The 13868-nt window shown below is 39.4% G+C and overlaps 1 protein-coding gene across 2 annotated transcripts in view; it reads right to left on the bottom strand.

Moving 5' to 3' along the window:
* The window catches only part of gpr158a (G protein-coupled receptor 158a), a 191960-nt gene that overhangs the window by 89776 nt on the left and 88316 nt on the right, over positions 1 to 13868 (bottom strand). For both annotated transcript variants that reach the window (XM_067434785.1, XM_067434786.1), the window contains exon 5: positions 4783 to 4851. In XM_067434785.1, coding sequence (XP_067290886.1) covers positions 4783 to 4851 — 69 coding nt within the window. The remainder of the gene's footprint in view (positions 1 to 4782; positions 4852 to 13868) is intronic.

Below are 13868 nucleotides of genomic sequence, written 5' to 3'. Positions count from 1 at the left end.
AAGAAAAGCTTTTATATACACCATGTCCAGAAAACGATCGTGTGCGCATCTATACGTAATCGCACGATGGAACACCGCCTCAAAAGAATAATAAGCATGTGTATTTCAGTAGCCCCACCCACCGACTCATGGAGGTGTTTGAATCGCTAGCGTACTATGTAAAATTATCACATAGGATAATTTCAGGAAGAAAAACACAACCACACTACCATAAACGATATAGGACAAAGATTTAGGGAAAACTCAGGGCTTAAATACAAGGTAAGTAAATTGGATAGAAATTAAACAACAGTTGAATAAAATCAGTATCTAACAAACTATTGCACTAATGGTAGAACTAAAGACATCCCACACCAGGGCAGGCAGAGGGCAGTAAACCAGGGGAGATGTCAGGTGAAGAGACCAGGGTGGCGAAAAGGGTGGGAGGAGACAGAGACAGGAGAGGAGGAGTCTGGCAGAAACCCAAAGTCCAGCCAGGAACGAGGCCTATGGTGTGTTGAGGGAGGGAGGATGCATGGTGGAGAAGCCCTCAACCATACCATGGGAATGGATGATGGAAACGGAGCCAAAGGTGGTAAAGCGCTGAGCACAGACAGTGATCAGAAGGAACTGGGTGACGCCGCTGGTCTTGAAGGCTGAAACAGAGCCGCAGTGGCGACCATCCAAGGAGGAACCTCAGATGGCTGAGGTGGAGCCAGAGCAACTGAGGGCCAATGAGGAGCTGGAGGAATGTTGGCGCCAGAAGGAGCAGTGGGGTGGAGAAATGGAGCTCAGCGGACGGCACATAAGTCCATGGCGCAGACGAGGTGATGTCTGACCGAGGTGAAGCTGGAGGACTGAGGGATCATCCTAGGTGGAGCCGAGGGAGGGAGGATCCCAGGCAGAGGAGTCAGTGTGACGGACAGAGGAGGAATGATGGGACAGTGGCAGGAGGTGGAGCCGGGGATCCACTCACCTGGTAGGAGCTCAATGACGCAAGGCCGCAGGGGCTAATGGAAGACAGAGGAGATGAGGCTGACAGACTGATACTGAAAGAGGAGGCAGAAGAGGGAGGCTATGTGGGAACACTGGAGACTTTGAGCTGGATGGAACTAGTGGGAACGCAGGAAATACTAAGATCGGCTGAATCCATCGGGGAAGTGTAAACTTCCTCTTCCAAATCATTAAGTTGGTCAATTCCAGCGGCAGCTCACCCTCAATGGCAGGAGTGTGGGCTGGGCTCCTATACATACCCATAAACTTCACAAGTGCTCCCAAGGCAGACAACGTGTCTGGCTTACACACGTGGTCAGACATCTTGCAACGCCCTATTCTCAGGCGGGGGCTCATCCATTGTGGCAGGCTTCAGCGTTCGCTCTGTGCAGATGAGGTATGATGAGGTATCCTCTGTGCTGCAGCATCCAAAACAAATAGTCCAATAATGGCCAATTTGCAAGTAGCCCAAATCAGATGCCAAGAAAATCTGATCCTATGCCTTGCATGGGTGGTTGCATGCGATTTCACTTTTTTAACTTTAGTTTGTGTGTAATGTTGCTGCTTGAGCATAAACAGTATCTGCAAATTTACAGCGCTGAAAGTTCAACGCAAACAGAGATATTGTCTTTTAAAGTTATGTCATGTTTTTGTTGGCAATAAAGTCCGGTTTGGACAACAAAGAGCTTCTTCTCGGGTTGGTGACATCATAAACCCTTGCTAGTCACCACAGATGCGACTTCTGCCCGTAATGGTAAGGGGCGTGGCGTTTCTGGACAACCTGTACTTGGCACTTCAGCCAATAAAAATACATCAAACTACATTTGACCATCTTACCAATCTAAGACCATTGTGTTTTTCCAAGGGATGGGCCTCATAGAAGCAGGAAGCAAATGAGCCGTTCAAAGGACAGTGGAGACAGCGGTGTGGAATAAAGGTAAAATATAAAAACAAAAACAGCATTTAAAAAAGAAGAAGAATAAAACGTTATACTGTGCCCCATAAACACAACCAAGCCTAGAAAAAAAACACGGAACCACCCCTTTAAATGTACACAACAAATTCCAGTCTGTGCCAGATGTCTGTAAAAAGAAAGTTTGCAGTGTACATGGGACAAATACAAAATTTCCTAAAGAACATCTAAATCACGTTTCACACCAAAGTAGGGTTGAACGATATTCTGTTTTAACATCGTCATCGCGATGTGCGCGTGTGTGATAGTCACATCGCCGGAACATGCGATGTGAAGGGTAGTAGCTCATGGTGTATTAAGAGAATGGTAGCACACAGTAAACACGAGTTTGTTGCTGGAGTTCCGCGTGCCTGCACAGTGATTGGTTCGCTGAGCCGCTGCTCACGGCCAAACATTTACTGCTAAAATGCGCCACGAAGAGGATCTGCCGCCAAAAAAAAAAAAAAATTGTACCAGGAAATCATCTTTTTGGGACTATTTCGGCTACATAAAGGAGGATGTTGAACAAAAAGAGGTACTTTGCATTGATGTCTTGTGGCCACAAAACAAGAAAACACCACCAATTTGTCTGATCACTTAAAACGGCACCACAAAGATGATCTTTACGACGAATACAAAGCAGGGCTCGACAATAACGCTTGTCCGGGACATGGATTTTTTGAAGGGACAAGTGAAAGAGAATTTTACTTGCCTGACGGACAGCCTGATTAAAACATAAAATAATTAACGAATCACCAAAATGCAAGAATGTATGTGCATTAATTCAGTGTAAGTGGCGATCGATAGTGGATAATATATAATGCACTGACGATAATAAGGTCGCGCCGTTGACGCTCATGCAGCCTCTCGAGGAGAAATTACAACACTTGAGCGATTTCCTGAATACCATCACGACTGTGACGCTGATTTCATATGAGAGTTCCATAAACAACTAATTAACATTCACTTAGTCACTTACATTTTAGATGCAATATTTAGTGTTTTTGTTCTATTTCAGCAGTGAAAATCGTTCACAGCAGACCCGTAACACGTCTCACTCATAGCAACAAGCGTGAACGAGTCAGTGTTTGAATGAATCGTTTGAATGAACGACTCAGTGACTCACTCATTAAGACGGTCACCTCGTGCCACCTATTGGAGGCTTAGTTTCATGTTTGCACATACTTTCCAACATTTCTTTTTGTCACTTGTAATGAAGCTTGCTTATCACTGAAATTATCATGGAATGGTAATTATTGACTTTAGCCTGGATTGATGGCTCTCAATATCGCAATATATATTGTTGGGGGAAAAAAATATCGCAACTAAAAAAAAATTTCAATATCGTGCAGCAGAAATTCTATATCGCATAAAGAAATTATATATTGCATAAATAAAATGAAGAATATGTTTCTTCAGGTCATTCATAAACTGTTCTATTCAAAATGTTTTCTATAGGACAAATGCACAGAAAATTAGGCCTTGATATACTCACAACAAAGTTCTTCGCTAAGGGGTAATATTATGTAAAATACGTGACCAGCGATATACTGTTAGCTAACATCCTGACACCGCCCACACAGCTGAGAGTGCCGTTTAGATGAATATGTAAATATATGCTGCATGCTTTCCTTTAAACAACAAAATAAACACAACACAGCGGTGAGAAAATAGCAGTTAAGAAACCATCTGATCATAGCGCTGTGAACATGTTTGCCCCAGTTCTGCAATTCACATCACATTTATATACATTCTACAATAGATTGTTGAATAGCAATCAGCTTTACAGCATTAAACATGAAAAAACAGTGTCACTGTCTCTTTCAATTAGAATTACAACTCCAGTTTGTACTATAACGTAACTTTCCAGTGTATTCATGGTTACATTGTGGATTACTGAACCTTGCGGACTGAAGAGAAGAAATTAGCCGGAGAACATTTCCAGGTCAGAGAAGGCGGAGTGTCAGAGTCACACCTACCAATGACATCCCGCCACGGACCAAGGGTAGTTTGATGTTGTATACCAGCCAGAGTGAACATTTACGGAAAGAGCTTTGGCGGTTTCGAACACAAACAAACTCCATTTTGGCCTGATTCTGTTCAAAACGGTGACACACCAGTTTGAGCGATTAAATGGCTAAAATGGTCTTCCACCATCATTCCAGCATCATAAAGATTATTATTTTCCAGGACCTTGCATGTGCTAATTGCTTTACAAGTCTCTAAATCAGTTCACTTTAATTACATTTATCCTTCCCTGTTAAGACAAGCTCACAGCTTCCCTTGAATGCCACTAAACTGCAATTACCAAACAGCTCTGCTGAATAAAGCACATGACAACATCTGTCTAAATCAATACTTTATCGACATGTGGGCAGCAGATTGTCCATCAGTGAAATATCTTATCCAACATTGCTTCAGTGCTTATTCGGCACCATGAGAACATCTAATTAGTGTTATAATATCATGATATCAAACTTTTGACTTTAGCTATATTTTAGAACGTTCCTGGATCAAAACAAGCTAAACTCTAATCTGTGGCATCAGTGTACTGTATATGTAATATTGATGTGCTTCCTGTGGATTGATTTTTCTCCATGTATCAAATCCCCTTTTCATATGTTTACACATATCATACATAAATCATCAGATTTAACAGCATTCAGAAGTCCATAGAGCTTAGCTCAAATTGATCCCGTAACATTTCTTTAATGCTTAAATGAGTGTCATTAAAAAGGCATTCTCCTCCTAATGGCTACATTACATTGCAGTACAAGTTTAAGAATATTAGTCACCAAAGTGCCGTGCATTTTAACACTCAAAGTACATAGTAAAAATGACTGCAGTCATTAGCTTACCGGGAAGTACAGGAGGAGTGCTCCAAACATGATGGCCTCTAGCAGGATGAGTCCGGACGCTCTGATGCTCTGAAACACATCAAAAAGAACATTGGAAAACTTATCTCTTTAAACTATTCTTTTGCTAGAAATGGGTCAGTGGAAACCACCCATTTGTGACTACTGCATAACTTAACCCATTGCGCACAAATGCATTCTCCCCGGACTACTCAAATGTGTTCACAGGGGTTGATTCATCTTTTTTTCTCTTCAGACTAATGCCTTGCCCTGGAATAAACCTGCTCTGTTTCACAATGACATTAACAACTTGATTCATTTTTGAGTTCCAAAGCAGTGCACTCGAACAAACTCCCACATTGTGATAATACTTCTCAATATTTGCATGAAAAACATACTTTCCAAAGAAAATTAGAGAGGTGTTTGCTATGAAGTGCTTCAATTGTTGCCAAGCTAGTGCATGGTGTTCTGAGTGGTTGCTCAAAAGATTCCACCTCCGAGTTTCATTGATATGCTGGTACCTAGATAGTCTGTGATGTATATGGATTTTCCCCACTGGATGAAAAATCATAAGTTATAAATAATAAATCAAAAGAAATGTAGAACATCTCTCCTCAACAAGCTGCATGATTCGAGGTACAGAAACTACATCAGTGGTCTCCAATCTTTTTCCTGGAGGAGAGTTGGGAACATTTTACATGTACTTACTATACAGTAAATTATTCTCACTTGAAACAGAGTGGACTCCCAGTGTATGGCATGTCACGACTTAACAAGCAGATTGGATCATTGAGGGTAAATATTATTATGTGACTACGCATTACTTTACAGGGAGTTTACAAACTATACTAGCTACATTCAACCTTAAAGGAACTGTATGTAAGAAATGTATTTCAATCAATCATAAAATGACCCTGATATGTCACTAGAAATTAAGAAATCATGTTCATTTCAAATACTTATATCGCTGACAACAGTAGTCCGGCCAGGATATTGTAATTTAAAAGTTGTTGTTGCAGCCCTCAACTGATGTTGATGTTGTCATGTTGTGTTTTGGCCTGAAGCTCCACCCTCCACTGATCTACCAATCACAAAGTCAGTAGTGTTTCGGCACACAGCTGCAGTTACAAACGCTCCTGCTGATCCTGCAGCCTATCTGACAACCTCGAGTCAGGGGGAGGGGGAGAGGGGATACACCGCTCTACAGTCATTTGAAAGTGACTGCAGTACCAGTTTTGGCCACAATCTTACATACACTTCCTTTAAGAACAAATGGTGCTACCCAAAAAAGTGCAGAGTAAGTTTCAAACTAACTAGAAGGTACTATATATTGAGGAATTTATATTATCCAACAGAGCTAAAATTGCTTTTTTTTCCCCTTCTGACACTCCGGCATGTATATTTCGTTTTGGTGGCTGGCTCAAGTATGTCTCATTTAAAGCAGAGAAAATGAGAATTCCATTAAGCGGCAACAGGTGAGCTGTCAACTGATTTCTGAAATCAAACGGCCAATAGTAAGCATTTGACAGTGCGAGCTGAAACAGAACAAAATTTCTAATCCTAACTCTGTCGCTTTCATTTAGACTTCTCCAGCATTTATGGATCGCTTTCAGGCAGTGCCCAGACGGAGCATGCTTCCAGAGTAAATTAAAATGCTGGCACTATCAAAACTGAGTGCCCTACATATCGACAGCCTAAACGGCGCCTCACTGCAGGGATTAATGAACCTTCCTCGCAGTCAGTGTGAATCCAGTCCACTATTACTCAGACCACAGACTGCATGTCTGCTCAAGCTGAGACAGTAGCATGTGCGGTATATGTAATCTAATCTGCATATATGCAAAGGGTGTGTTAAATGTAATAAGAAGCTGTCAGCATTTATACTAAGTGCACTAATCGCAAAAAAAATATAAAAATAATAATCTTAAAGGTGTCCTAGAATGAAACATTTAATTAACCTTGCCATAGTGAAATAAGAGTTCAGTACATGGACATCACATACTGTGAGTCTCAAACACCATTGCCTCCTCCTTCATATGTAAATCTCGTGCATGAAAACCACCATGGAAAAATCAGTGATTCTCAACATAACGCCAACCGTGACGCAAGCGTTGGGGATCATTTATATGCACGCCCCCAACATTTGCATCTGTCCAAACATGTTCATTGTCAGGCAGAAATATGACGGAGCCGAATCATTGAGACTGCAGGTAAACAAACGACACTCGAGGATAGCAAAAACGGCAGCGACTTTTCATACGTCAACAGTCATGGTTGATGTTTATAATCGGATACCACAACAATTTAATTCAAAATCGTTAGTTTGTTTGGCCCATTTCAAGCAAGATTCGCTCAGCATCTTAAACTGAAAAAAGGGGCAACTATATTCCTGAAAGCAGTAAGTAGCAATTTTATCCACTTATTGACTGTTTAGATAATTTCTGATTAAACTGAACGTTTCTTAGAGACAAAGCATTGTCTAGATGACGCAAGATGCTAGTACAGTAACAATAGGAAACTCCAAGTACCATACAAAACGAAATATTGTGTCTAATGACAAAGGTTAATATTATTTTGTATTACAAAATACAACCGTAGATACGTTGCTTACAGATAGTTCACTCGATCCTTCTAGCAAACGTCACCTTTTCCACCATATAAGTTAAAACGACATTACGTATAAAATAAGTTAAGTTATATATTTATATTTTTCTGAAATGAAGTAGGCCTATGATGTTTTGCATGCTTGTATTTCAGAGTACATCACAGTCACTGCGTAACCTTTGCCTACATTATGACTAACGTTATATAAACATGCAATATCATTGACGAAAAAAGACAAGTCTAAAATGTAGACTGAATGACACTTTAAGCAGAACATCTCAAATGGAGATTGCTGAAATGCAGCTTACTTGTTTATTGGTGTTTTCAGATCATCTAAACGCGCACGAGAGCGAGAGCTCGTGTGCATATGGTTGCCAGATTGGACATGTTTAGGTAAAACACCGGATAGTATAGGTGTTCTTTTTACAGAAAAGCTCTGTTTGGGGAATTTAAATTACTGAAATCTGGCAAACGCAAGCACGCAAGTTCTTTCTCGTGCGTGAATGATCTGAAAACACCAAGAAACAAGTGAGCTGCATTTTATCAATCTCCATTTGAGATGCTCCGCTTAAAGTGTCATTCAATCGGTCTGTGTTCTGTCAGGACGGTCAGGACTCACGAGCCGCTTCGCTGTGTGCTGTGAGCTCAACATTAATATTCATGACTCTTCCAAATAAGGCAAAAACAGAGCATTACATCCTACGGACAGTTTATAAGGTTGTAAATGGACCTGTAAAACTGTATCTGGACAATTTTTGCCCTTAAAAAATCCACTCACCCTCTTTGTTGATATCAGAGAATAATTTAACATATTGTTTCAAATCATTCTAGGGCACCTTTAAAGGAACACTCCACTTTTTTTCAGTGAGAGCCTCATAAAAGATAGATATCAGTGTCTTAAATAAATTAGGTGCTAACTCTGTTGTTGTAAGGGATAGTTCAACCCAAAATGTCATAATTTACTCATTCCAGACCTGAATTACTTTCTTTCTTTGGAACATAGAATAAAATAATTCAAATAATAAAATAAAGTAAATGATGACAGAATTTAATAGCAGTAAATACGGAATCATAGCTCAAAATCAGTGCTTTACTGTCAATTGCATTGCTATGTGACAAAATTCCCTGTCCTAGTTTTATTTATTAATTTCTTTTTTAATTAAAGGTAGGTTAGGTAAGAATGATCTAAAACACATTTGTCCAAATTTGTTTAAACTTTCTTTATATGTCAATAGATAATTAAAATGTAAGTACTCTGAAAAAGAGAGTATAAAAATCGAGTGACTCTAGACTTTTTAATCTGCAATAAACACCGCTCATTATTTTCGTTCGGGATGAAACAAATGATTGGCTTGGGCGACTGTCACTCTCTCTCGCTACCATGGCTACCAACCCTTTTGCTATAGGATCTGCCCGCATGCGTGCACCCATTTTTTGCAAAATAATGGCAGAGAAAGAGCATTCATAATTCATAATTCATAATACAAAGGCAAACAATGCAAAAAAGGAAGACAGTACAAGAAAAGGCAATGCACGAAAAGTCTTTGGATAAACAAAGAAATCAAACGGAAGTAAATATCAGCGTCACATTCCAACGATGGCGGATCTGAGGGACCTCAAGGGGCTGAAAAGCAACTCCTTGATGACTGTATTTCTGCTGGACAGGTAATCTTTCATTTTGATTATACATTTTTTTTATAAATGTACACATGTAGCTGCCTAATATAGCTAACATAACATTACTTAGCATAAAGTTAAAATTTTATACACTTAATTACACTTACCATTAGTAGAGATGATAAATACTCAATATGCTTAGCTCAAGTTGATCGCTGTAGTGTTGAATTTTTTTTTCAAGTTTTTCGCTGTAGTGTTGAATTTTTTTTTCAAGTTGATCGCTGTAGTGTTGAATATACATATATCTCGTTACCGAATCAGACAACATTTTTATTACATGTGATTCTGACATGATGTCACTACATGCACTCCACTCCTTCTTCTCCGCTCATCTCAGATAAATATTGCGTCTTTCAGCTGAGTGGCCAGCGTAGTGCATTCATGGGTTTTGGGGGCGTGGCTTTGGAAAGAGCCCAGAAGGGAGAAGGTGGAGTGAATGGAAATAATGAGCTGTCTTTAAAACAGTCGTGAGAGGTCTAGAGAAAATCAATTATACTTTCTTTTTAGATAACTTACATTTTAATTATTTATTGATATATAAAGAAAGTTTAAACATATTTGGAAAAAAAGTTTTTTTTAACCAATTCTTACCTACCCTACCTTTAAGGGCCTAACCCTAGCAAAACATTCAGGGGGGAACTTTTAGGCCGCATGGGCTGGTTTTGTCCAGAGCCAAATTTTAGTCCCAGTCCATCCCTTTCCATATGAATAGAGTTGTCTTCTGAAGAGACACAGGATCCTATTATACGCCCGGTGCCAGGCACGACGCAAGTGTTTTTTGCTAGTTTCAGCCTGACACAGTTATCGTGTTTACATCCTGTGTCATTTTGTTTAAATAGTAAAAACATTTGAGGCCATTTGTGCTCCCATGGGTGTGCTGGTCTGAAACTGCGGTGTTCAGACGCATTGTTGGCGTGTTGCTATTTTAAGGCAACTGACTGTGCTATTGACCAACAAAAACCTGGATTAAAGTCATAAGTGCAGTATTTTGTGTGTTTTTAAAGGGAACGTAATAGACGGGTGCACAATGCGCATACATTCTGCTTATTACACACACAGGGACGCCAGCAGCACACAAACATTTTTAAATATTAAAAAATAAAATAATTCCTATCTGGAGATGCGTTCAGTCTTTCCACTTGCAAATTCTGCCATGTAAATAGTGAATCCACCATGGCAACTGGCTTTTAAAGGGAATAGGAGATGAGCCTGTGATTGGTTTATTGCACGTTATACCCAAAACTTACCCATGACTCATTAAGAGACTAGGTACAACCAATTTTTGGACCATGCACCCAGTGCACTGACTGCTTTTTTCAGTCATAAAACTAGCAAAAGTGGATTCGGACACGCCCTAAGAGCACTTGCGACATGCTCTTCAGACCATCGTTAAAATAGGGCCCACAGTCAATATACTTTCATTGGAGGGACATAAAATGTTTTAGGTTTCAGTAAATGCAGTCACCTAAAGGATTATTAGGAACACCATACCAATACTGTGTTTGACCCCCTTTCGCCTTCAGAACTGCCTTAATTCTACGTGACATTGCTTCAACAAGGTGCTGAAAGCATTCTTTAGAAATGTTGGCCCATATTGATAGGATAGCATCTTGCAGTTGATGGAGATTTGTGGGATGCACATCCAGGGCACAAAGCTCCCGGTCCACCACATCCCAAAGATGTTTGGTGAGCTCGAGCAAATTGTAGCCTCTTTTTCCTATTTGTAGTGGAGTTCCCGGTGAGGTATTCTGCGGTTGTAGCCCATCCGCCTCAAGGTTGTGCTTTTGTGGCTTCACAAATGCTTTGCTGCATACCTCGGTCGTAACGATTGGTTATTTCAGTCAAAGTTGCTCTTCTATCAGCTTGAATCAGTCGGCCCATTCTCCTCTGACCTCTAGCATCAACAATGTATTTTTGTCCACAGGACTGCCACACACTGGATGTTTTTCCCTTTTCACACCATTCTTTGTAAATCCTAGAAATGGTTATGCATGAAAATTCCAGTAACTGAGTAGATTGTGAAATACTCAGACCGCAACGACATCATGACTTTGCGCAAACATACACGCCACTTTCTAAAGCCAAATGGCGTGTTATCTGTACGCATTTTGAGCTATCCATGGTATGTCTACGCTGTTTGATTCCGCGTGTATGTCTACGCCATGTGATTCCGCCAACCTGATCTCACATAATTAATATTTATAGCCTAATTTTATATTTTGGAGCAACTAACTCCACTCCTACCCTAAACCTACCCACTCTCAACAAAATAAAACATGTAACAGGCAAATAAATATACATGTATTTATTGCAAAAACGGACCAAAAAACTGTATAAAAGTATTAACTCATGTTGCATTTCAAGTCTTCTGAAGTCGATATCTTCATGTGAAGAACAGATTTGATCTTATTTTTTTAGTCGTTGAAATAATGATCGTACCCCTTTGTGAACAGAACACATGCAATCGTTAATATTTCTGATTCAAATGATACACACAACAAGTTTAGAATGACACGATCGGTCACGAGACACACGAGAACCAATGGCATTTTACAATCAAAGCTGACGTAATAAAGCAATTGGTCGCGAGACACACAACAGGCAATGCTGTCAGACCTGACGTTTCTTCCGGCGGCAATATTTGAAATGTATTATTAATCGTTGGCGGATGGACTCGACCGTCGGATCGCTTTTGGGGATTTTCTTCACACAAATCAATCGTTTGGCCTCGGAACACTTGGAATTTTTGTACTTTCTGAATAAATCTGCCTTTTATATCCTTTTATATTCTGTTTTTTTTATAATACACAAATGGGTAGGTTTAGGGAAGAGTTTGAGTTATGCGTTCAAATGTGTCTGAATATGTGTGTGTGTCCACAAGGTAAATAGATTTATAAACATACTAAATTACTATGTTTTTTTTGAAAATGGAAATTGAAAATTCTTGTGATGGGTAGGTTTAGGGGCTGTGTGTGTGTGATGGGTAGGTTTAGGGGTAGGGGCAGGGTAGGGCCAGTGTAGGGGAATAGAATGAAACGGCGTTGATAAACACGCTAAAAAGCGAATATGTGTCTTGATAGCACGCCAAAATGGCATACGAATTGGCAATGTCATACGCCATTTCATGAGATCAGTCTGCAGACTGGCCCGTCTGGTACCAACAACCATTCCACGTAAAAAATTGCTTAAATCACCTTTCTCTCCCATTCTGACATTCAGTTTGGAGTTCAGGGCCGTATTTATCAAGTTTCTCAAAGTGCTATTTTAGTCTTAAGTGCTGAGAATTCATGAAATTTACTCCTACTTTTAAACTTAAGTATAAAAGCAAGTTACCAAATGTCTTAAAGCTAAGAATCACTCTTACTCTCCCAGTTATTTAAGACAGCTCGAGAGGTCTCTCAAGTGGTTAGGAGTTGCCAGTAGGGACTTGTGATGGCGCTATGGAGACAGAGACGTGCGCAAATCTTTCAATAGAGGGTGTTCGAAATGTGTGACGACAAATAGTTCATCAAACAGTATCGTTTAGACAGAGCAGACATCATCTTTTTCAGCACTGGTTAATGTTGGGTTTTATAAAAAAATAAAATTAAATAAAAAACACTGTTCGAGTAATTCAGCAAGCAGTAGCGATCGTTTCTCTCTCCTGCCATGTCGGTTTTCTTTTGGAATCCATGGTGGCTGATTATATATAAAAAAAATCTAGGCTATATATAGGCAATTTAACAGCACACCAGTTTAAAAAAAAATAATTACATGGATGAAAACATGTTTATCTTTCATTTAAAATGTGTATATTATAATGTATTCTCTTGAAAACTCTTTATTGTCAAATGTGTATTGAATGTAAACTCCACTTAGGAATTTCACCATTCAATGTGAATTTATCTTTATATTCTTAAATAAGGACATCTATTCAGTGATTGGTTCATGCCAATGACATCATCCAAAATTCCATTTGTGGCACAGCAAAGTGTCGTAAATCCACTCTAAGACTAGCACTTAAGATCTAGTCCTACACTTTACTTAAAGTATGATTGGGATGCTTGATAACTAACTTTTAAGTGCAGCTTTGAGCCAAGAATTTTTTTACTCTTAAGTCAATTCTTAGCAGTGTTCTTGTGAGTAATTCTAAGATGTTTGATAAATACGGGCCCAGGGCCCGTATTTATCAAGTTTCTCAAAGTGCTATTTTAGTCTTAAGTGCTGAGAATTCATGAAATTTACTACTACTTTTAAACTTAAGTATAAAAGCAAGTTATCAAATGTCTTAAAGCTAAGAATCACTCTTACTCTCCCAGTTATTTAAGACAGCTCGAGAGGTCTCTCAAGTGGTTAGCGGTTGCCAGTAGGGGCTTGTGATGGCACTGAGGAGACACCCAGCAAACACGTTTACATTGTGGCAACGTTTGTGGCACGTTGCATTTCTACTTTCTACTATGCTCGCAACATTGTAACAACGTAGATTTGTAAGATGCGACAGGGCTGTAGAGCATTGTTGCGTGACATTCAGCAATTGCAAGGCGACGTTCTGACAACTTATTTTATGCTATAAAGATATTCCCCATTTAGCATGTTTTGTGGTTCATTTTTAATGTCAGACATTATACTTTTTATATAGGTCTATTGTTTATCCTATTTATGGGCCTAACAGTAAATTAATTATAATCAACACCTGCAACACTTTCAAAGAGTAAAAATGACATACAAGGTTAACTAATTCAACTTTATTAAAACAGCATGTGGTAATCAAACATACATATTTTGTAAAATATAATAGAATAACAATAAAATAGAATAAAACAAATATT

The sequence above is a fragment of the Pseudorasbora parva genome, chromosome 24, assembly GCF_024679245.1.
Source record: "Pseudorasbora parva isolate DD20220531a chromosome 24, ASM2467924v1, whole genome shotgun sequence".
In the NCBI taxonomy this organism is placed as follows: domain Eukaryota; kingdom Metazoa; phylum Chordata; class Actinopteri; order Cypriniformes; family Gobionidae; genus Pseudorasbora; species Pseudorasbora parva.
Note: the sequence above shows the minus strand (reverse complement) of the source record. Positions and strands in the feature narration are given on the sequence as shown.